General features: G+C 42.9%; 1 protein-coding gene across 1 annotated transcript in view; it reads right to left on the reverse strand.

The window, feature by feature from the left end:
* Nucleotides 1-24,190, reverse strand: part of LOC111863691 (netrin-3) — a 425,919-nt gene that overhangs the window by 116,783 nt on the left and 284,946 nt on the right. Inside the window, exon 2 of the mRNA XM_023850223.2 lies at nt 23,917-24,105. Coding sequence (XP_023705991.1) covers nt 23,917-24,105 — 189 coding nt within the window. The remainder of the gene's footprint in view (nt 1-23,916; nt 24,106-24,190) is intronic.

A 24,190-nucleotide genomic window follows, 5' to 3' on the forward strand; every position in this document is an offset into this window, starting at 1 on the left:
TTTTGTTGTATAGAGAAATTTCGCAGAAAACATGGGGGAGAATCATCCTTACATCACAGAACTGCATTCATAATGCCCCACGTCTTATTCGTTTCTGAGATCCGGAATTATGCGTGTTAGGTGTTTGAGGAGAGGGTGTTGAGGTGATAATCTGCACGTAAAGAGAGGATGTAACAACGGAATAGAGAAAATTACATCGCAGTAACTACATAACCTTCATACTCTTTACCACATATAGATACAGTGATCACACCACGTGAAGTAGAATGGTTGAGACATGTAGCACCCATGTGAGCGATGTGAAACGTATGCACAAGTTTCATGGGAAAACCTGGAAGAAATGGACCATTTTTGAGACCTAGACACACATTGAAGGATAATATTAAAGTGAATCTTTAAGAAATTGTATAAAGTTATGGACTGGATTTGGTTTGGCTTAGGATCGGGTCCAGCGGTGTATTTGTGAAGCCTCCAGGCTATGTAAAAACGGGGAATTGCTTGACCAGTTGAGCGACTGTCAGCTTCTCAGGAACGGTGCTGTTCCATCGAGTTACTTACATATGTGTATCTCCTCAAGCAGACGTAAGCCGTACGAGGAATGACGGCGTGTTTAATTATTCTTCCGACCCGTTCTTTATTACACCAGTATATTAACATATTCCTCACTCCCCTCTGCTCTCGGACCCGCGACCCCCGTCCATCTGACGTCACTTGTCGTCACTGTTGACTCACGTGTATAACAAAGCCATAGTCAAGTTCATATCTCTGTTTGCACTGTATCTCACAGAGAAATAAATTTTGAAGTCGGGAAGTTCAACAGCGGTGGAATATGAAACCGACACTGCTACAGTTCGCCGTCATGAAATACAGAGCAGGATAAATCCAATAAAGCTGCAATACGAGTATTATTCGGTGTAGAAGCTATCATATAAAAAACTGCCTTAAAAATCTAACCTGCTTTACCTTTCAGAAACGCAGTATTTTGTCCGTTTGTTTATATACATTTCATATCACATTCATAATAAACAACACTTATTTGCCAAACAGTATTAACCAATTTATCTTCGTAATGAAAATGAAGTGTGCTTTGTGTAATGCAGGAAATGCAATTTTAAATAGTTTGTGGATAAAGCTGTTGTTCTGTTCTCCCTTAAAATGTAATGTCTCTTAGTACTCGACCCCCCACCCTTCGTTTTCGCTTCTCCCCCCTTCTCTATATGCACCATAGGGTTAATATAACATCTCTAATGTGGTGTCGGTACCGTCCCTTCCAAGAATGTTGTGTCACAGCTCGCTTTACGGTCGCGTTCGAACTCCAGTAGTTCTGTAGCAGTCCCCTTGCCAGGGCAAGGAATTTAGGGAGGCGCAGAGCCGACGTTTTCCCTTTGCGAAGGGTACACAAGAGACGCAGACGCCTGCTAAACCCTACCCCATCTTATCATCCAAACAAATAGCCGTATCGGCCGCCAGGCACAAGGCAAACAATGGCGGGATTATGACGGCTTTGTCACCAGAACTGCGCTTTCAGACTGACGACAGTACGACTATAGAGTAGAGTAAATTGTTGCTATTGCTTGCTGTAATCGGCGGTCGGATTTCTTAATAAAGCGCCGTTTCTCTCTCTATTGATGTTAGCTACAAGCTAGAGGCTCAGGAGGGAGACGGCTCTCGGAGCATGAACGGATCAAGTACCATTCCTGTGAGTTAAGGAGAGCAGCCCACTGCAGCGGTTCCACCGAAGAAAAGTAAAGCATGAAGGTCTGCTGGGTAGCGGGGAGAGCTGTACCAGACTACACACGCCACATCCCAAAAGATGGCAAAGCTCGCAGTCCCAGATGAGAGAACTAGAACACTCCACAAGACAGCTTCTTTCCAAGTGACAAACAAAAAAAAAACTCCGTCCGCAAGCTAACTATACCGACCGAGTGACCACCGCTTGTCAGCGGGGTTAGTGCAAACTTTTGCGGATAGAGGGTGTCGCATGTTCAGCGCAACGGATCCCCACGGCCGTTAATTTTGGTTTTATAGACCGGAGCCTCTATTTAGCTTGTCAATTATCCTCATGAGGCTGAGTGAACCCAGTTTCAGACCCACTACTTCGCAGAAAATCTGGTAGCGCTGGGAATCGAGCCCGGGACTTCTGGATCTGTAGCCAATACCTCTGAACAATGGACCACAGAGGCCGTCTGGACAGTCATATTATGCCCTGTTAATATTGTACTCAGATTTAAAACGAGATAAAGATGAATGAGCATCGCTGTCGGAAACCCAGGCTCAGAGCCGTTCATCTTTAAGCAACGCCGTATGCAGTTATGATTAATACGAGGGGAAATAGTCGATGAAAGTTGCATAGGAGGAGGGAGGCACCCAACAGAGAAGTTGTATAATTGCCAGAACCACAAGCAGGAGCTGAAGAGGCACTGAATGCAAACTGAGGGCTTACCTGTATATGAATAGTCACGAGAGCGCAGCACTTGTGTCACGGCTTTACTGCAGCAGTTCCAAACCTTTGGTCCTTTTCCTTAGGTTTGAAAACGAGTCCAATTGATAAACAAACTCGTCTCATCTTTCAGCATTAACTAACTAATCGACCCCATGGGCCGGAACCCGTCTTTGGAAGCCGCCAGTTGCGTAGCTACTCAAGAATTTCCCAATATTTTATCAAACCCGAAGGTTCATTACCGTCTTCACAAGACCCCTTCACCCGTCCCTAATCCGAGCCAAATTAAACCAGTCCATACCACCCAATTCTGTCTCTCTAAGATCCATTTTAATATTATCCACCCATCTACGTCTTTATCTTCAAAGTGGTCTCTTTCGTTTTGGCTTTCCCACTAATATCCTATATCCATTCCTCTTCACCCTTTCGTGCTTCATGCCCTGCACATCTCATCTTCCTTGATTCAATCATTCTAATTATACTAATCGTACTTGGCGGAGAATACAAGTTCTGAAACTCCTCATTATGCAACTTTCTCCAGCCTCCCGACACGTCGGTACCCGCCTGCCAGAATGCAGCACAGTGTCATATCTTTCAGAAGATTTGACTTTATAATATATTTAAGTCTGCCCGAAGCGAACCGGATATTACTCTAATAATATGGAGACTTGAACTGAAGTCCGTGAAGTGGAAAGATTGTGCTTTAATCTTCAGAGGAGCATATGAGGTTGGTTTCCAATTCCGGTACCGTGCGCAGGGGCCGTGCTGCGTTATAAGCATGTCTAATTATTCAGCAGTCGGCTCTTCCTTGTGCTCACTTCCCGTCTTCAAAAACAACTTCCTCTGTCAATAAATCGATACACCAGTGTCATCAGCCAGTCTCGGTGGCACAAAGGGATCACTTGATCAAAGAATCCTCCTTCCACCAAGAGGAAAGGAGCGGCAGATCCATTTTAATAGAAAATACAAATTTATTCTCCCTCAACAGAAAACTAATTTAAAGGATATTTGATCGAAAGTTGACTGTAATTTCATAACCGAACATCCGGTACGCATTTCCATATTTTACGCTGTCTTTCTTCTTTAATGAGAGAAAATACTTCATAAGTTATGATACTGCCGCGCTGGGGTTCACCCCCTTAGCAAAATCACGGCAAAACTTCAACTGACTGCAGGATTCTTAATAAACGCAATAAGCAAGGATTTAGGCCGGCCGTAGCTGAAGCGATTAGTCGCTGGTTTCTCACCGCGGCGGCCCGGGTTCGATCCCGGGGTCTGGTTAAGTGGGATTTTGTGGTGGACAAAGTGGCGATGGGGCGGATTTTCTCCGAGTACTTCGGTTTCCCCTGCCAATCTTCATTCCACCAAATTCTCCATCATCATAGTCACCCGGGGCAGACTACAATAGGCCAATCACTGGCCGCCGTGATGAGTGGACCCCCCATTAAGCGACTTAAAAAAAAAGACAAGGATTTGACGGCCTAACACTAGATCACTTCGAAACTCTTGCGAATTCCTGCCGGTCTGCCCGGTTTTACATCCCGGAAAACAATATTCTGGAGAAGTAATATTTACGATTCTGAATACAGTGATTATGAAAGTCGATGTTCCACCGTGTAGTCTGGGAGATTGTTACCATTTTCTCACAATAACCTGTCACCCCAACTCCGGGGTATAAGAAGGAGGCAGTCGGTTCTTCCGAAACCTTAGTAAGCATACAAGACCACACTGCCATCTGTACCGAAAAGATTACGAAATTGAAGAAGAGGCCAGGGCCCAACAGAGGGCTGTAGAGCCATTGATGAATGAATGAATAAATAATAACGTTGATTTCGTAATCGGAAAGTATGACTAAAATTCAGAAAGGTTAATTAAAGTCTGTCAAATCTAATTTCACCAAATTTCGGATAAACAAGATGATATATATGAACAAGTTCATTTAATATCTATAGACTTTGTAAAGTATTTAAACATGTTTGCTAAATAAAAAAGTTCTGCCAATTTGATAGTAATTAGCGAAACCTTTCGAGGTTAATGGCAAACAGACATTGTTATGAGACGTGTCTAATGCGACGAGCCTACAGGAGCCAAAGTGTTCTTTACGAACAAAATCCTTCATGTAAGATTTGAAGTTTCCACGGCGGTGACTATGAAGGGAGCAGTCTTCTGGGATGTGGAACCGTGTAGATGTGGTGTTAACCGACGTTTCGGAGGAACGTATCGCCTCCATCTTCAGGGTAAAAGGAAAAATAAGAAATCCGCAAGCGAAGAGACCGTGAGAACCGGTACAAGCAGTCTTAGGATTCCATAAAATGCTGGGAAGTTTGTGAGTAGCTGCACAATTGGCAGCTTCTCAAAAATGGCTCAGCTCCATGAAGTTAGTTAGTTCTGAAAAGAAATTTTCTTGGGTGATCAGCCCTGTGAATACGATGTTAGTATGTGACATTTCCGAAACTGCGTCTCTCTACATCACCATTGACTAATGTGTTATTAAACCTACTGAGCATAAATACACTGTCCGACCGCTACACTCATCATATCAACCCTTGAAGATGTAGACGGAGACAATCTCCGAAACGTCAGATGCCAACTCCGTACTTACATGGTTGGTCGCTCACAGCGACAGCTTGGAATCACCTGTCGATATAAACTTCTGGTGCTGCATTCTCGAAAGCTTTCTTTGCGCTAGTTTTTACAGAAACGTGAGAATGCTGTGGCCTTGTACCGACAGCTGTTCACATTTTATTTTGAAGTGCATTCTTGTAGATGGTTCGCAATTGTAAAATAAGAGAATATAAAGGAAGGAATTTTTGTAAGAGAATAATAGAACCTGAAGTTAAGGTCCTCGCGAACCGTACGTCAAAGTCCAAGGCCACAGACCAGAGAAATCACAGAACTGAACTTCGAGAGGAGAAGATAACCGAATTTCAGACGCGCTGCTTCCCTTCCTCAAATTCAGGCAGCTTCAGTCTCTTATTTTTCACATCTATAGGGCGACAGAAAATAAATGACTTATTTTAATCTTGAATGGGATCGAACGAAGACTGATGCTCGTCACTTTGCTTTTTTTTTTATAATACCATTTTGTTTGTGAGCTACGTTGCCATGGTAACCTATGAGTTCTGTTGGCGAAAACGGCATATACGGTTATCTGTTGCTCTGACAGATGGCGGGAGGGGGTTTAATTTTGTTTTGCAGTGATGTCGTACACAATATGAACCCAGATCAGTATGTGCTTCTGCACCTGGTACGTCGTGGAGAACACGGAATTGAACTACGAGAAAACAAACTGATATACATTCTTACATCTACTGAGCAATTTAGAGAAAACTTTTATTTGGGAGGTAACGACTTCGAATGTCGCCAGGTTTACTAGGAGACTGTGTTTTTTTAATAAATTGCCATTAAACTCCCCAAGAAATGTTGGAATAATAACTGCAACAGGCCAAGACCAGTCCTGTCAGACATACTAATGACCCTGCCTCGGTTGCCGCTATGTAGGCTTAGACTTTGTAGTTGATATACATCGTTAAACGCCAGGATACCGCAGTCCAATGTAATAAATAAAACCAGAATGCAAGGTAGACAAGTTACCGCTGTACAGACCAACTCGGTCTGTCTGTCTGTCTGTCTGTCCATGTATCTCCTCGTTACGAATCAGTACATAAACATAGCACCTCAATATTAATGAGGTGTCCCGTTCGAATCTGGGTTCGAACATCGATCTTCCTCATTGATTATTTACTAGTTTTCCTTAGTTCCTCCACGGAAATATTAGGATAATACCTCAAGCCAACCCACGTCGGCTTCCCTTGGCATGCTTTACAATTCATCATGTACTTATCATGTTATAAAGTGAGGCTATGTAAACTGAGCATCTAATAGGATCGTGAAATAAATACATAATTGAGAGCCGTCAAAGCAACAGTTGAGTATAAACCGATATTAGAATATTTCACATTCGGGTTATTTTATTTTCGTCCCAATACATGGTTCGACCTGCAGAGATCGTCATCAGGTGGAGTACGAATGCTTATGTCGTTAATGAGTTATAAAAATGGATCTATTTTTTAATTTATCAATAATGTTATAAACTAAATATAATTTTAAGATTTATAGTGGGATACGTCTGGAATTAAATCTGCTAAAGATTAAATGTGTTAACATTTAAGATCTAGCAGTTTAAATAAATTCGATAAAAATATAATTTTAATTTTAAAACATTAAAATTTGGAGAGTGTTGTGTTTAGGATACCAGTTGTTATGTGGTGTAGATTAGCTTCGTAATTTTCGATGTTTTTTATATACGCGGAACCTGGAAAATAAATATGTTTTTAATATATTTTGTGATTGTGTTTGTGTGTTTTTTTTTAATTCGCTTAGTGGGGGGTGGAGTCCAACTGGGTCCAATCGGCACAGCGGCCACTGATTGGCCTATTGTAGCCTGCCCTGGGTGACTATGATGATGGAGAATTTGGTGGAATGAAGATTTGCAAGGGAAACCGAAGTACTCAGAGAAAACCCGCCCCAGCGCCACTTTGTCCGCCACAAATCCCACTTGACCAGACCCGGGATCGAATCCGGACCGCCGCGGTGGGAAACCAGCGACTAACCGCTTGAGCTATGGCGCAGCCGTGATTATGTGGTTACTTACGTTCTTTTTGTGTGTGAGGTTTGTGAAATAAAAACCGTTAACATAAAATAGCGTGAACATTAGGGAATTGTCGCTGTAGAGTTGTTGGCCCTTCGTACAACAGGTTCTGGGTTCTTATCTTGGTCCAAATGCTTGCTGTTCTCACAGGGTAATCTGGAATCTGCACAGTCTCTCCAAGACGCACAGCTACCTCGACAGTACCGCTGTTTAGCCTATTGGTTCCTTCCACAGTTATGCAGTAGGTTATTTATTGATTACCCAGTCATTCCACGATATAGCCTCAGTTATCTGAAGCGTCGTTAAATAAACCACGAATTAAAAAAGTAAAACCTTCATTCAGCTGCTTGAATGAAGAAACTTGCTTCCTGTCGCCCTGTACGTTTATACCCAGTTCACGTCGCGGCACGAAAAAGCACGAAGCCGCGTGTTTGGGTGCCACTGAGGAAGAATAGTGTACACCAGATAACGGCAACAAAAAACCTAAGGAATTCCAAGAATACGTCAAAGTGGATGATATAAAGCCACTCTAGACGTGTGGTTTGGCGTGGTGGCGCTGTGCACCTCGCAGCCTCGGTTCAAACTCGCTCGAGCACCTCGGCTGTGGGGATACCTTACGTCACTAGACAATTGACTGGGTAACTGATTATCTAACCGACTGGATAATTACCTAATTAATTAACTGACTTCCTGACTGAGTAACCTACTAATTAAATAACCCTGCGCTGGTCACGGCAACCGAGTGGTCTAAGGCATGCACTGTCTTCGCTCGCTCGGAAGCCGGGATCGTGGGTTCGAATCCCACTCAGGGCATGGATGTTTGTGTGCGTTTTTCTGTGTTTGTGTACAGGTAGAGGCCTTGCGACGAGCTGATCACTCGCCCAAGGAGTCCTACCGTACGTGTAAGATCGAGAAAAACCGAAGTGAAACGGAGTTCATTTAGGTAGGTCTAGGCCCACTGGGGCTGTAGTGCCAAGGGGGGGGGGAAATAAATAACCCTGCTCTAACACAGCGCTGAGTCAATTCCATCTTCCCCCCATTTTCACATTATGATCACAAAGCAAGTTCGCTCATTTGTATTCGGAAGGTCACCTGTTCCAAAGCCGATCGGTCACCGCATATCGTAAGAGGGTTCTTTGTTTACCTCAGTCCCTCCAGGAAAATATTGGATATTATTCTAAATTGCGCCATCATCGCTTATCTTTCCCAACTGATTAACTCTGATAACCCTAACATTCCATATTATATTGATATACTATGTTTATAAATAAACCATAAATCAATAAGAATTTCTGAGATGAACTAAACGCCTGCTTTCTTTAGATACAACACGAACTGAACAGAGAACAACGCCTCCAACAATTCTTCACTTCTGCGGGTACGTAACCACCGAGAGGTTACCTAGCAACAGACTCTGACGCAGACACACACATACACACACACACACACACACATACACACGTAAAATAATTATTCTATTGTTGCATGTGTTGGTTGCCACAGGAACGTGTTCACAGGGCCTTTGCCTAGCAACGGTAGAAGGAATACAGATACAGACAAACAGGCTGGTGGGAGTGATTTATAAAGTACGCCGTTGAGATGGGCTCAGGTGTTATGATATACATATCAAGTCTCATAAAGATTCTTTCAGGTACTCAAAAATCGAGGAGATTCACAGACAAACGGGAAGCATGTGGATCGCATAAGTCTGCTTCCGTTTTCTTTGAAATAAGGAACGTAAACTAAAAACACATTACAGTGTGATTTTTCTTTCCCCTTCGCGGACTCCCAAGAAACGTTCCCATCATTGCCCTGTGTGCACCTCCAGCGTTTCCCCTCCTAACTACAAGTCCAGCTTCGTTGGTACCTGTACCAGTGCAAACTTCACTAAAGTCCACAACTGTCATTTCAAAAGGAGACGACACAATCCAGTCTGCATACTCAACAGGCTACGAGACTGACCAGGGGGGTACTCCTGTCTGGAGTAAGAGATTTCTTTCCATCACAGCGCCCAGAATTTTTCTGAGGCTCTCCCAGATTCCTACTCAGTGGACAGTAGGGCTCTTCCCCAGGAGGTAAAGCGGACGGGCGTGAAGCTAAGAACACCGCCATCTAGTTTGGAGGTTATCAATGAGTGGAGCTGTTCCTTCATCTTCACGTATGTCTTCGTGGCGCGTTGATTAATTAAGCACAGGGAATAACTTTGTGGACCCATTTTTATTGTTCGAAAACTGTCTTCATATGACAAAAATCTAACATACATGGAAGAGGATACTTTAACTTCATCCAGGGTGATTTCTGTGTGGAGTGTGAATCGATCCGCGTCAGCGGAAGTTTTTCCGAAAGAGCACGCTCGTATTTGTGAGATTCGGAGTTATCGCGGAGATGACTATGCAGACTCCTCTCATCTGCTTTGTCACGCCGTTTAGTCTGGGACAGGGTTACCAGAGATAACAATCTACTAGACAGTAACTCTTGTACCCTTTTGCATCTTGCGTCTGACTGATTATTTTTTAAAAAATCCGTAATCCCAACATGGTAGCGACAAACCTTCTGTTGGAGATTGATGTTCTCTTGGATGAGACGCCGTGTAGTCTGGCAGAAACATACTGATGTTTCCGTGGGAACCGTCTGGACTCCTCTTCATGATAGAATCTGAATATGGAGGCATCATTTTCCCGCGAAACATAGGCTAATTTTCTACCCGACTACGTGACGTCACATCCCTGACAACAGCAATTTTTACACTCGTATTCACCTAAATCAAACCTGAGGAAGTGTGTTTCTACATTTGTGTACAATTTGGTACCAGCATACTACTCGTTAATGGAAGTAAGATTTAAAAGTTTGTGACGATGGTATATTAATATAACCATTGTATTCCTGGACACTAAGCATCGCCCTGCTTTCATTTAAAACACATAACTTTTCGGAGACTGGATTCTGTCTCCGTCTTCATGTAGAACTAACACAATTTGGCCGAATCGATGGAGCCAGTACCTATCCCCGGAGATAGTGAACTTCCATTAACCATCATCTTGTCTACATTTTAAATACATAACGTTTCGGAGACTGGATTCTGTCTCCGTCTGAGTAGTTTCCGCCTGAGGACGGAGAGAGATTCCAGTCTCCGCAAAGCTGAATGTTTTAATTAAAAACAGGACAATGTTTAGTGGTAGTTCTTACGAAATTAAATATTATAACAATTGTACCTTAGTCGAGCGTTTTCAAGATATATCACTGGAAAACATTCCACAGAGGAAACAGATAAGATCCCAGGAATGAAGAAAAGTGTTCTTATAACTGAACAAATAATTGTTTTCGAGACCTCATATCCCACCCAGCCAATCAAGTCCCACAGACTGAGAAACACTGTACTATACTTTATGGCGTCACATACCGTAAAACAGTAATCTTCATATTTAATCAGTGTCTATATAGTTGAGTAGCAAGCCGTAGGTTTATGCAGAGTCATGAAGAACGCCTTTCCCTTCCGTTCATTGTAAGGATTTTGTTCCCAACACAGCCTCTACAAATACGAACAAGATATTATTATAGAGCAGGTTAGCCCATAGCGTGCCATCTGGGAAATAATCGATTCGAATTTCGGACAACCACCCAGTGACTTCTTGTGTTGTTCACCATCGACGACTAATAATTGCATTAGAGTAACGTTAAACAACATTCTCACCAACCAAGAAATAAACATATTCATGGGCGTGATCGTTTAAAATTTTAATAAATTTATATTTTCCATTGTTTTACCTAACACATAATTAGGTCGACAATGAAAATGACAGTAATTCTTGGTTCCGAGTCCCGCGGGGCTCAAGACCACATATTACTGTGCCACGACCCTGACAGTCGTGTAAGCACAGTAGAAGAATTAGCCTACTGCCTTCCTTCACTACAGACTATTTGATACGACACGGACCGCACAGAAAACGACGCATCTAACAGTTCCTCTGTTCTTGCTTGTGCAATCGTTACATGTTTACTGAACCGTTGCCTAGCAAATATGGCGGGATACACAGACAGATGTACACCAAGGTGATCTCATAAGCCTACTTTTTCTTTCAAAATAAAGAAAGTAGGCTAAAAATGTTGTATAAAAATGTAAATGCATTATAAGTTATCCGCTTCGAAGTAAGTTCCCTTCGGTATCTACACAGCCCTGCATGCTTTCTTGCCATCACTTCTCAACCTTCTGAAACTCATTCATGTTATTCAGTAACACGCACCATCAACAGGATGACTTCTCCACGCAGAATCGGTAGGTTCTGGTGACGTCTTTCTTCGGACGGAATTTGTCGATTGACGCATTCCGACGCCCAGCGACAACACTTCTTGAAATAAAGCTGTACAACCTTACATTAAGTGAACATGTTGTGTTCCGGCACACAAGTAGGGCATGGTTCGAGATTAACAACCATGCACTATACATGTGATTGGGTAAGGGGGAGTCAGTTCGAGAGCTGTACGTACACTCTCGTTAAGTAGCAGCCATACCTCGGTCATCTATACATCCTCTCTGAGGAGTTTCCTTGAAGTGTGGCTTGGTCACATGATCATCTCTGTTCTTATTTTAGCCATGTTTACAATTTGTAACGTGTGGAATCCCACACTACTTCAGGAGTTCACGAGATCTCACCACGAGAAAAACATAAATACGTATTTTAAGCGTGAGGTGCTACAGTCTAGAGGCTTGTGACGAGAATAGACCAAATAAAGCTGCCCGCTCTTTTAGACCTACAGACAAAATATCGGAATCCATACTGGATTAGGTAAATCGAAAAAAATCTACCTCTTCGGGATTGGATCCCGCGATCTTCCGGCTTGTAGCATAATGCCTCAACCAACTACTCTACCGACCTATTAGAATTTATTTGGACATTAATAATGTGTTCAGTAGCCCAGTAGCACGATTTTCTTCTTCCCTACTCTTCTTCTTCTTCTTCTTCTTCTTCTTCTGCGTCAGAATATTACACTATTCTTCCGGTCTGTCTAGCACGACCACAGTTTGCTCACAATCAGAATTAGAGCATGCTTCAATTTCTGCATACTGACACCCACTGGCTGTAAACATAACAGTAACAGAGGCCATGTTGGCTTGAATCGCTTTTAACATAGCGACCACGGGTTTGAATCCTAAGCGGAGCCTGAATATGTGCGAACGAAGTTCTGCTTGTTGTATTTTTCCGTTTAGACAGAGCTCTGTGATTGGATAATTCTCCGTCTGAGAAGGTCGTCTAACAATTTGTTTAATATATAACGCTGCAAACGAGATTAGCTGTAAGTCCAAAACGTTTTGAACGACAAATATGCCTCAGACAATAAGCAATATCTAATATATCATATAATGAATCTACAATTATAAAAGACTATTAAAGAAGACTATTGGCTTCTATGATGTAATGTTCTTTTGCCCTGATGGTGGAGGCAGTACATTCTTCTGAAAACTTTAAGAGTCTACTAGACTACACGACGTCACATCTTAGAATAGAGATCTTCATAAGCAGCATAAGCCAGCAACTAACCGCTTGAGCTATGGCGCGGCCCAAATTTGGGCTTAGTTAAGTAATTAAATTGCCTATTATTCATTAAAAAGAGGCGTTCCCAACTTATTTTCTCAATAATATGTTCTCGGATTTCTTTTACTAGTACGGAAGTTAAGGAGGATGAGGTGGGCAGGTCATGTAGCACGAATGTGGGAGACGAGGAATGCGTATAGGATATTGGTGGGAAAGCCCGAAGGAAAAAGACCACAGCGAAGACCAAGGCGTAGGTGGGTGGACAATATTAAAATGGATCTTAGAGAGATAGGATAGATCTGGCTCAGGATAGGGACCAGTGGAGGGCTCTTGTGAACACTGTAATGAACCTTAGGGTTCCATAAAATGCTGGGAAATTCTTGAGTAGCTGCAGAATTGGCGGCTCCTCCAGAAGGGCTCAGCTCCATGAGTGAGTAAGTAAGTAAGTAAGTATGGAAGCCTTAGCTGTGTCTGTCGTACTGGCGGGGTAATCCCCTATGTGAATTACTTAACCTTTCCTTCGGTAAAGCTGAGAATGTAGAAATAAAAGAGGAAGAAAAGATTTCTCGGAATACAGACATTATTTAGCTAAACGTTGACATTTATGGTCCTTTAATAGCACAAGTTAGAGTCTTTGCTTTACCATGACTGTGGGAACAGCTAAAAATTCTGTACCAGATAGGGCCTTGTTACTCTAATGTTGCTTGATACTTCAAGAAACATACTAACAGGCTTTATTTCGCTGCTCTTAACTCTCTTCCCCTTCCAGTAATGTCTCTTTCAACACACGTGGTACCAAGTACTGCGTCAACAATTAGGAGTGTTGATGTGATGTATACCTTCGGCTTTCGGGAATATGCCTCGTAGAAGGTTTCCCGAAGTTTCGGCAAACACTGCAGTTTCTGAAATCCTCATGTAATTCTGGCATTGCGTAGTAAGTTGGAGAATTTGTGATTCGTCGCTACGGAGAAACCCTTCAAGCACTGTACGCGACATATACCCGAAAACCGAAACATACTACACTGCCTAGCCCCGAAACTCAAGGACAGAAATCGGGGGTGTTATAACTAAAACTGATAAGTGTGCATACAAGTGTTTTCATAGCCTTGTTATGTTAAAGCTGGTGTATCTGCATACAAATGTTTTCATAGGCCTGCTGTGTTAAAACTGGTGTATCTGCATACAAGTGTTTTCATAGCCCTGTTGTGTTAAAACTGGTGTATCTGCATACAAGTATTTTCATAGGCTCGCTGTGTTAAAACTGGTTTATCTGCATACAAGTGTTTTTATAGGCCTGCTGTGTTAAAACTGGTATATCTGCATACAAGTGTTTTCATAGCCCTGTTGTGTTAAAACTGGCGTGTCTGCATACAAGTGTTTTCATAGGCTCGCTGTGTTAAAACTGGTGTATCTGCATACAAGTGTTTTCATAGGCTTTCTGTGTTAAAATTAGTGCATCTGCATAGAAGTGTTTTCATAAGCTTGCTGTGTTAAAACAGAGGTATGTGCGCACAGACGTTTCTATAAGCTTTCAATCTTGAAAATGGTATCTGTGCTTGCATTTATTTCACGGACTTTCCATCTTACATCTGATATTTATGAAAGCAAATATTTTCATACAATTTTGAATCTGGTATTTATATGTGGAAAGAATGCCATAGGGACTGTATTGGGTTCCTATAGTTACAAATTTTTGGGAATCATGTATGTTGGAGAGTGAAGATATTGTCTGTTTAGAAGATACACATTTAACGATTTTAGTTGCTATGCGTACGTGTTTTACGAATTTACTTTCAGCGTACATGTGTTTAGCTTACTTTACTTATAGTTGTTAGTGTTGCAGCCAATTTCTAGAGATAACGTCATATCGGGGTGTATATTTAGAACGGAATAAGACACTTCAATGTAAAACAAGTTTTAGTGTCGGGAAAAACAGTTTCTTATATCAAACTATTCCTGTTTTCTTCTTCCTCTTTCAGTGATTAGTGACTGTTTCCTGTGAAGGCGAAATTTGTTTCTGTACTTAACTAAAGAAGCTGGTCACGGTAGCCGAGCGGTCTGTTTGTGTACAGGTAGAGGCCTTGCGACGAGCTGATCACCCGCCCAAGGAGTCCTATTGAATATGTAAGATCTAGAAAAACCGAAGTGAACGGAGAAGTTCATGGAGGTAGGCCTAGGCCCACTGGGGCTGTGGTGCGAAGGAAAAAAGACTTAACTAATGAAGCGTTACGCCATGAAAACATATAGACCAACGTATTATTGACCTTGGCATTAGTCTGAGGTGAGTGGTCAGCTTCAAAGTCCGGCCGTTTTGCTCCCAGGGGAATGACCCGCCTTACCCTTTGGATAAGCGGCTGGGTGCGCCCAGGACCGGTCTTGACGATTTGGAGATGAGAAAAATCATGACCCTACCGAGACTCGACCTCCGACCCCTCGGACGCTCAGCCCGTAACCGGTCGCTATACCAAGTTGTGCTATCCTCTGTCCTGTTACGAATCAGAGTTAAGAAGACCCCTTCAGTGGGGAGTCCCTCGCATGTTCTCTACATACACAGCACAATGAAACACAAGAGAAACCTGGTTGAGTTCAGTCCCGCTAACCTAGGTGTAGGATTGATGACGATGCAACAAGTTGTACATTTCGGATACTTGTGAACCAGGCTCTCGTAAAGAGATATGTGGCACGGGGTAGCGGGCCCCAACAGTCACGAGGCGTTACTCCGTGATACCTAGCCTTCCTGTCCAGACAATGCAGACCTGTCAAGGCGAATCACTGGCACCACTGCATTTCTCTCCAGCGGTTTCGGAGGCGTCGCACAGTAAATGCATCATGATGTACTGACCCGCGGTAACAGATGACGATCTGTGTCGCTTATTCGAGAGTTTCCATATTCGTAAATGTGGTTCGTGGGTCGTAAGCAATTGGATCAGCAGGGATACTAAATATTGTGTCTTTCGTGCCATAGCTCAGGCGGTTAGTCGCCGGCTTGGGATTTATGGTGGACAAAGTGTCAATGGGGCAGGTTTTCTCCTTTTACTTCGGTTTCCCCTGCCAGTTCTCATTCCGCCGCATGATCCACATTCATCAACATCTATAATCCGTGGTGGTACAATAGGTCAATTAGTGGCCGACGTACAAAGTGAACTCAATGTAAGATTTGAGGCTTTCACGGCGGTGACTATGAAGAAAGCAGTCTTCTGGGATTTGGCACCGTGTATATGTGGTGTTAACCGACGTTTCGGAGGAACGTATCGCCTCCATCTTCAGGGTAGAAGAAAAAATATAAGAAATCTGCAAGCGAAGAGACCGTGAGAACCGGTAAAAGCAGNTTCTCAAAATCCCCTATTGGGACCATATCCAGAGACATATTAATCGAGCCCATTTCCCCCTTGTAGTTTTAAGGTAAATTTTAATATTATCTCACGTATTTACTTCCAAATTTCGGAAGCCATTCGTTCCTTTCAGTTGTTCAGACTAAGATATACCTATCTGACTCCGTCTTTGTGCGACGTTGCAGAAAGGTGGAACGCAAAGTCAGATCTACGCAATGCAACCGGAAGCTGCAATGTAACATTAAGATGTACATATTTCTCACCCCTGAGCAAATTGGGAATCACATATAATTTACAATACTTAGATGGTGACCATGACCATGACCTCCTCTGATATTACACCGTGTACTCTGGCATAAGTTCACAGACGTTTCGGAGAAGTGTAGTTCCTCTGACTCTTACTCTGACTTTAAGAGTGCAGTTGAGCGAATTGGACCCGGGTTTTTGAGAGCACAAGGGCGAGAATGGAGCAAACACCAGGGATTTGTGAAGTGGGTAGATTAGCGATAGCGCTATAATTGATTGTGAAGAAGTGTCAATAAATCCAATCATCGAATCCGGAACCCATTATTATTAGTCACGCTAAACCCGTGTTACGTGACAGTTATATAGTGATCAACTAATGCAGAGGGATACTGACTTTATAGTACTAGCCTTGAGAGCCTCAAATCTCACGCGGCAACAGTTGTATATTAAGTTATCGTACGCAGTTTTCCATCAAAGGACTACTGAAACTTCAGAGTAAATTGAACCAAAGTAAAATAAGCAAGAAATGGCTATACCAATTCAGTGCCTTCGGGAGGTCTTCCGTATCGAGTTTGAACATTATTCACACAGTAGCTATGTTCTAGTAATAAACGATCCATGGAGAATCCTGTAATAAGCGGGTTTCAAATCGTTTTTCCAACACTCACCCAAATACCAAAGGTCAATAAGAGTACAGTCAACTAAACCTGAGGGCAAGCTTGCAAGTTCCCATTTTCTGTCCAGACTTTTTCATTCTGAAGAACTGAATTGCTTACTGATGCGGTAATTGGTAATCTCTGACTTACCGATATATACACACGATCATCCGATTATATGGAGCCGTACATAATTGCCTTGAAGCAAAATATTGCGTCATCGGGTAAGTAACTTCATTTAGTCATGAGTTTAGAATTTACAAAAGTTGTCATGAACCGGCATAGCTCAGTCGATGTAGAGACGGGTTACAGATTGGAGGCTAGGGTTCGATTTCCGGCAGGGTTAACAGATTTTTCTCTATTCCACAGCGTCCAGACCGGCTCTGGGACCCACCCATCCTCCTGTCCAATGGCTAGGAATGGCTCTTTGACCTGGGGTAAAGCGATTGGTGAGCGATGCTGAACACTCACCTCCATCTAGTGTCAAATTCAAGAATGGTGGAGCTAAACAACCACTTCCCCGTATGTCTTCATGGCATAGTGCTTAATTAATTAAGCACAGGGAAAATTTTACCTTACATTTAAGTCACGATCGGCTATATCGAAATGAGTGAGTGTAATTCTTTAGGTCTATCTTCTGGATTTCCATTGGTACAAAGGACGGAGAACGGCGGAGCCTCTGAAGACAATAATTTAATATTGACACTAGGCCTAATGATAAGAACTAGTTCCATTTCGCTGACTCCGAGGGGAAGGTTCCTTTCTTTATACCTGGATATGGAGATAAGGTGAACTCCCCGAACAGACGTACTTAACTTTGGTCCAGGGACAGGGTAACGTCAGGAGGAAAGCAGTTAATCGGGAAGGGTGTTTTCCTCTGGGATTTGACACCGCATAGTATGGTACAGGTTTACTGACTATTCGAAAGAAGCTCCTGCTTCCATCTTCAGGTTTGAAGATCAAGTCAAATACGTAACAAGAATGATGCAAGCAATAATTTCCTCCAAAATGTAGGTACACTTCCACCATACTGCATTTCATCACATCACAGAGGACATGACTCTTCATGGTCACCGCCGTAAAGACTGGCAGTTCCTGATGAGTTAAAGATCACCATCTGAACTGCGAATATTAGTGAATCATGAATTCTATGGAATGTGAACGGAATCATTCTTAGCCTAATTTGAGGTAGCCACTATTGTCCAGGAATTTGTCTTGAAATTCTGAAGAAGACCACGTAAACAGTGTCAGGATAACGACGATTTAAACCCGAAACATCCTTAATATGAACCAGGAGAAGCATCCACTGGACAGCAACGTTTGTTTCTAAAATGTATTGCCTCCATCTTCAGGGCAAAAGCGTGTGTCAAAGGAAAATAGGCGTTTAGTCCTTCCCAGAACTTCTTTTATTTTATTTTTGTAGCTGTGGCTTTATTGCACATTTATTTTTTTATATTGCCTGGTATTCTGGTTGGTAATTTGTGATAATTTAGGGTTCTCGGTATTGTTTCGAGTGTCACTCTTTTTTGATTGTCAATTGTTACAGCGTAGATGCTATTAATTCTAGACGAGCTTGAAGAATTCTATCTTGTGGGATATATAGCCTTGCAGAGCTTGGTTCTCCTACATGCGAACCTAAAAATATAGACATATTCCTCCGAAACGTCGGTTACCTTTCAACAGACGACACGCCGTAATACCCGAGAAGACAGAATTTTACATGAGCACCGCTGTGAGAACTTCGAAGCCTACAAGGTGAGCTTGTTCAGAGTGCTGTCCTCAGTGGTCAACTTTAAATATTGCCTTGTCTGGACTAAAATTACGGTTCCTCTTGCAGCAACCCGTGTACCCTAGCTTCAGTCATTTGTTTCGTGCTCTCAGCATGAAACTCAGCGCACCAGAATGGACTACACGCCTCTCCGTTAAAAAAGCTATGTTTCAGGAACGAATGTCATGACAGGAAGAATGTCCTGGTTTAAATGCTTTCGAGGGTCACTACACACAGTCAGAAAGTTGCGCATTTCTGGCAGGACGCTTATCGCCCGAGTCACTGATAGCTTCACTAGATAAAAGACAGATGGGCCTAAATAACCTTAAACAAGTAGACGCATTGGGGCACAGAATAAGCCTCAACGTCTCCTCAATATCTTGAGTAAGTAGCACAGAAACGTTTCCTATGTAACTGGGCGTCACTGCGTGAGTGAACACGGGGGAAGAAATAATCCTCCAGACATTCTTAACCTCAATAGTACGAGTAGAAGTCACATTAGCTTCACGCCTCTGCCGGTTTAGCCGCGGTGATTAATTAAGCACAGTGATAATTTTACCTTTATTTTACTCCCCCGATTGGTGTGTGCCATAGACCTCCCGGAATTATTGGAAGAGAGAGAAATCGTATCTGCTGATAATCGAAACCCGGTCGATCTGTTCACAACAATTACCTTAGTTCATTGAATTTGATTTACTCTCAGACGCGACGCGCTAACTAATTGTTTATTTGCTTGCTCGGCTTTTCCTTGTACCCTGAAGATGGAGGCAGTACGTTGCTCCAAAACATCGGCGAACACCAGACTATACGGTGTCACATTCAAGAACATGATAATCCCCTCTGGCACCGCCATGGCCACCTCGGACCTTACAATTAGTGTCTCTGATTCCTCTTCTTTCCCTTGCTACAGATGAAGGTATGAAGAGGTTTGTAGTGTCTATCGTAAACTTAATATTCACTTGCGGTAATAAGTTTGGGCGCGGAAGAGAATGATGGCGTGAAGGGAAGGGAAACTTGTGCCAACGTCGGACAATTTAGTTATCTGGCAGAAATTCCTCAAGGACCGAGCAAGAACAGGAACATGCTTACGAGCAGCAGCAGGCGGCATCTTAAGATGCATGTCCTCCGCCTGTTCTACGTGATCTCCACACTCGTGTTGAGATGTTGCCATTGTCTGCAGGGTTCCCTGCCGCGGCCAGACACAAGAACAAATTGCTGCCGTTGTTCCCCATGTTCTCCACTGGTCAGCAAGCATACCACAGACAACAAGTGGCGTCTCAACCTCTTCATTTCCCAGCCACTGTCCGTGCTTACAAAAGAAGTGGCATTTTATCTACAGTTTCATACCATCGGACTACATTTCTTCTAACTTCATGCAGCTGAGCCCTTCTTCAGAAGTCGCCAATTCTGAAGCTACTCAAGAACTTCCCAGCATTTTATGGAACCGGAAGCTTCACCACCGTCTTCACAAGAGCCCTACACTGGTCTATATCCTGAGTCAGATCGATGCAGTTCATACCATCCCATTCTATCTAAGATCCATTTTAATACTATCCATCCACCTACGTATTGGTCTTCCTAGTCGTCTCTTTCCTTCTTAGTTTCCCACAAATATCCTATATGCATTCCTCTTCTTTCCCATTCGTGATACATGCCCTGCCTATTTCATCCTTCTTGAATTGATCATTCTAATTATATTTGGCGAAGAGTGGCTTGCTTCTTCATTGTCCAGGTTTCATTATCCTTAGAACAAAATGCTTTTTGAAACTTGTTACGAAAGTGCTCAAAAACATTTTGTTCTAAGGATAATAAAACCTGGACAATGAAGAGCCGATTCACAGATTCAGAAGAATATTGAGGGACTGGGATGTAGAGTGCACACGATGTACTATAAGAAGAACCAAAACAAATTATATTGTTTTGCTTCCAAGGATAATGCACTTGAGACTAAGAGCCCTACATTATGTAGTGTTATGTACCCGTATACTTGTTATGACCACAGTTAATGCTTAAAACAAATTTTCCCCGTTATTCTGCAGATGATGTGAGTCATAAGGAAGCCTTGAAAATATATGTAGGTCATAATGAGTACCTGATTTTGTTTCATGGACTTTCCTAAAATTGGAAAAATGATTTTCTCATTTAAAGAAGAATCTGTATAGAGTTCTCCGCATTTATCAACCTTTCTGTTATAAGACAAAAACCAAAAGCACGCCGTGTTTGGCGACATTCCCTTAAAGAAACAATGGTTAGTATCCACACGGCCAAGACGTTTGTTGTGGGGTAACGAAAGGCTAATTGGACTGGTCATATCTTATGCGGTAACTGCCTTCTAAAAGAAGTTACTGAAGGAAAGATAGAGGGGCTGATAGAAGTGACCAGAAGACGAGGAAGAAGACGTAAGAAGATGCTGGATGACCTTGGGGACAGAAGAGGATATTTTCATTTGAAGGAGAAAGCTCTAGATCGCATTAAGTGGAGGAACTGTTTTGGAAGGACTGTGGACCTGTCGTCTTGACAGATTACAGATGAATGAATGAACAACAGTTGAGGTTGGGGGCATACGCTTTGAGAGCGCGGCCAGGCTGTGTAACGAGGGTTCAACACGAAACAGTAACTTCACGGGTTGCAGTGAGAATGGAACCGCCTCGCGTCAATGCATTTCCTGGCAATACGGTATCGCAACTAACACAGATGTGTACATAATCTTAATGGCAGATGACCTTGAGGTTCTCATGGTGGTGGCAATGAATTTTATTTATTTATATGTGGTATCTGTAACAACGCCGAGCGGTCTAAGGCATGTAGTGTCTTCGCTCGCTCAGAAGCCGGGATCGTGGGTTCGAATCTTACACAAGGCATGTGTGCTTGGTATGTCTATGTGTTTATTCTATGTTTGTGTTGTCCTGTGTTTAGTTAGAGGCCTTGCGACGAGCTGATCACTCTTCCAAGGAGTCCTACCGTCTGTAAATGATCAAAATGAAAAAAAAAAACCTCGACACCGTAAAGGTATAAGAGGAACGGATTAAGTAAGTAAATATAACAACGCTATCAGTAGTTCAGGATATATAGCGTCTAATTATTGAATAATGAATTGCAAAAGATGTAGCAGAATCCATTACTCCCCCAATTTGAAGTGATACTGGGGCATTTCCCTGGATGAACTGAGGAAGACCACCAAAGACCTCAGGATAGGTCCCGTCCGAGATTTGAGATCTCAAACTTGGTTAGTGAAGTGTTAGTGACTAGACCCGGAGTCTGTATTGATAAGTGGATTTATTGAACACTTATAACTCCTTACTACAAGTAACTATAATATTTTCGCAGATCTACACACTTAACAAATCACTGTAGCACACGCTGAGTCTCGGTCTGTTATAGTCTCCGCTAGTCGTTGCTTGGTTAAGGTTTCAACAATGGAGATTCTTCTGTTGTCGTGCGTACGTTGGTTCCTGCTCAAAAGCATCTCACAACTAACTCATTGCTCGAACTGTCGACTCTCTGTTAACTAACTAAATAGTCAAATTCAAAGTCTCGTGACGAAACGACGGCCAGTCAGCCAGTCAGTCTTGGTGTCAAGCCCCATCTGGGGCCCAAGCCCAGAGTTTTGTTACTGACAAACAGTTGCGGTTTTGTCGATGTAGGGAGCCACCTCTGACGCCAGGACGGGTCTGTCGTTTACCGCGGTCATAGTCAGTAGTGCATGTCATTTATATCTACAATTTTAGATGTCGGAATTCTACGTAGTCGTCTATCAAGAACCCGGTTCCTGGTGGACACATACTATTTACAGTTTTACATGCAACTCCAATATATATGTATAAACAATTGTACAAAGCCTCTGTCAGCAGATCGTGCCGTAACTCATGTAGCTCATGTTACAACGGTTGCCTAATCACTTTAACAATCGTACGCTTTACCGCCGCCAAGTTTAAGCCTCTTATATTTTCTGTGTCGGGCTACAACTTTTCCTATGTCGCGAACATTGTCATTTTCATGATTTTGTATGATCTATACTTGTTGCCTGCACAATTTTGTTATGTAATCATAAATGTACGGTGTTTGGAAAGTCATGTGCAAATCGCGGACCGATGAGCATCATGGAAATTTACTAACTGTGCGGAGAACCTTGTTTTGCTGAAATTCAGAATGTGGGTATCTGCAGCAAATTCCCAGGCGGGGTAAGCATAAGTCATTACTTATCTAATTAGTGCTTTATGGAGGGTTAGTTTGATGTTAGCACTTAACCGCTCGCTTTTAAATAGGGAATTTTCTGAAAGCCTTGGCTTCAACCACTTCTATGTGCAGTCTCCATATAATCCTCTTATCGAAGATTACATCGAGATATTTTGCATGGTTCACGAAGGGAATGTTGCGTCCGTCCATTCAGTGTGAGGTGAGGCTCAGGTGGTCTAAGTTGGTGAGAGCAGTAGACGGCCCGAGTCAGGAACCTGCTTCTCCCTTCTTCACGGTAAAAGAGTTACCGAAAATAAGAGAAAGCGGTAAGCATGAAAGAAAGGGAAGTTCTGGATTCTGAAGAAATTCGAAGGGTTGACGACCCCTTCGTTTTCCTCTTTACTCCTTTCTTGTTCTCAGGGACCCTGCCCCTTCTCTTCCCACATAATATCAATTGTTCAAAGATCTGCCTGAAGATGGAGGCAACATTTTCCTACGAAAAAGCATACATATACCAGAATGCTCGGTGTGACTTCTCAGAAGATAGTATTCTTGGATTTATCTTTCTTATTGCCAGAACAAATAGGGAATTTCTTGGCAAGGTCAGCTGTTAGCATAATGTCACTAAGGCCCCCCATACACACACAGTTTGGCCTTCCGATCGACCTTACAGGCAAAACTGTGACAGTTTACCCCCTCCCTTTCCTCCCCATACATGAGCAGATAAAGCGGCAGGCTTCATGCCACAATTACGGTCTTCCAGCCTATAAAGTTGAGTCACACACGTCACGTGCTACGGTCCTGCAGGCAGAACTGACGGACTGAAGGGTTTCCCACAGGACAACAGTCCAAACGATTGGCCGGCCGGCCGCAATACACACGTCAGTTTTGCCTCTCAGTCTTCAACTGTGCAGGCCGAACTGAAGGCCAAACTGTGTGTGTATTGGGGCCCTAACGCATTTCCTATAGAGTTGGTTAGCCTAGTTACCTGATTATCTGACCTCGTATTTTGTGCCGTCTTCATGAGGTTCCCTTTCTGCGATTCAGCGAAGTCCCGACGACCAATCTCTACTAGAAAGTCGAGCAGCAGGAAGTGACGTAAGAGCATGTGCCTACCTTTGCACGCCTTCCTGTGTGTGATGGGCTTGGTTGGGTCCCTGTAGTAGCCTTCCTTGCAGTAATGGCAGTGCCTCCCCGCGGTAAAGTGGCGGCACTTCAGGCAGACGCCTCCACTCACGCGCCCCGACAATTTGTACAGCTCCATGTTGAAACGGCAACGTCTGGCGTGCAGGTTGCAGTTACAGGCTGAAACCACACAATTAGAACATGTGACAGCAATTTAAATTAAATTATCAGATGCCAACGGCAAAGACACCGCTCCATTTTAAAT

This window comes from Cryptotermes secundus, unplaced genomic scaffold, assembly GCF_002891405.2.
Source record: "Cryptotermes secundus unplaced genomic scaffold, Csec_1.0 scaffold369, whole genome shotgun sequence".
NCBI classification, from domain to species: Eukaryota; Metazoa; Arthropoda; class Insecta; order Blattodea; family Kalotermitidae; genus Cryptotermes; species Cryptotermes secundus.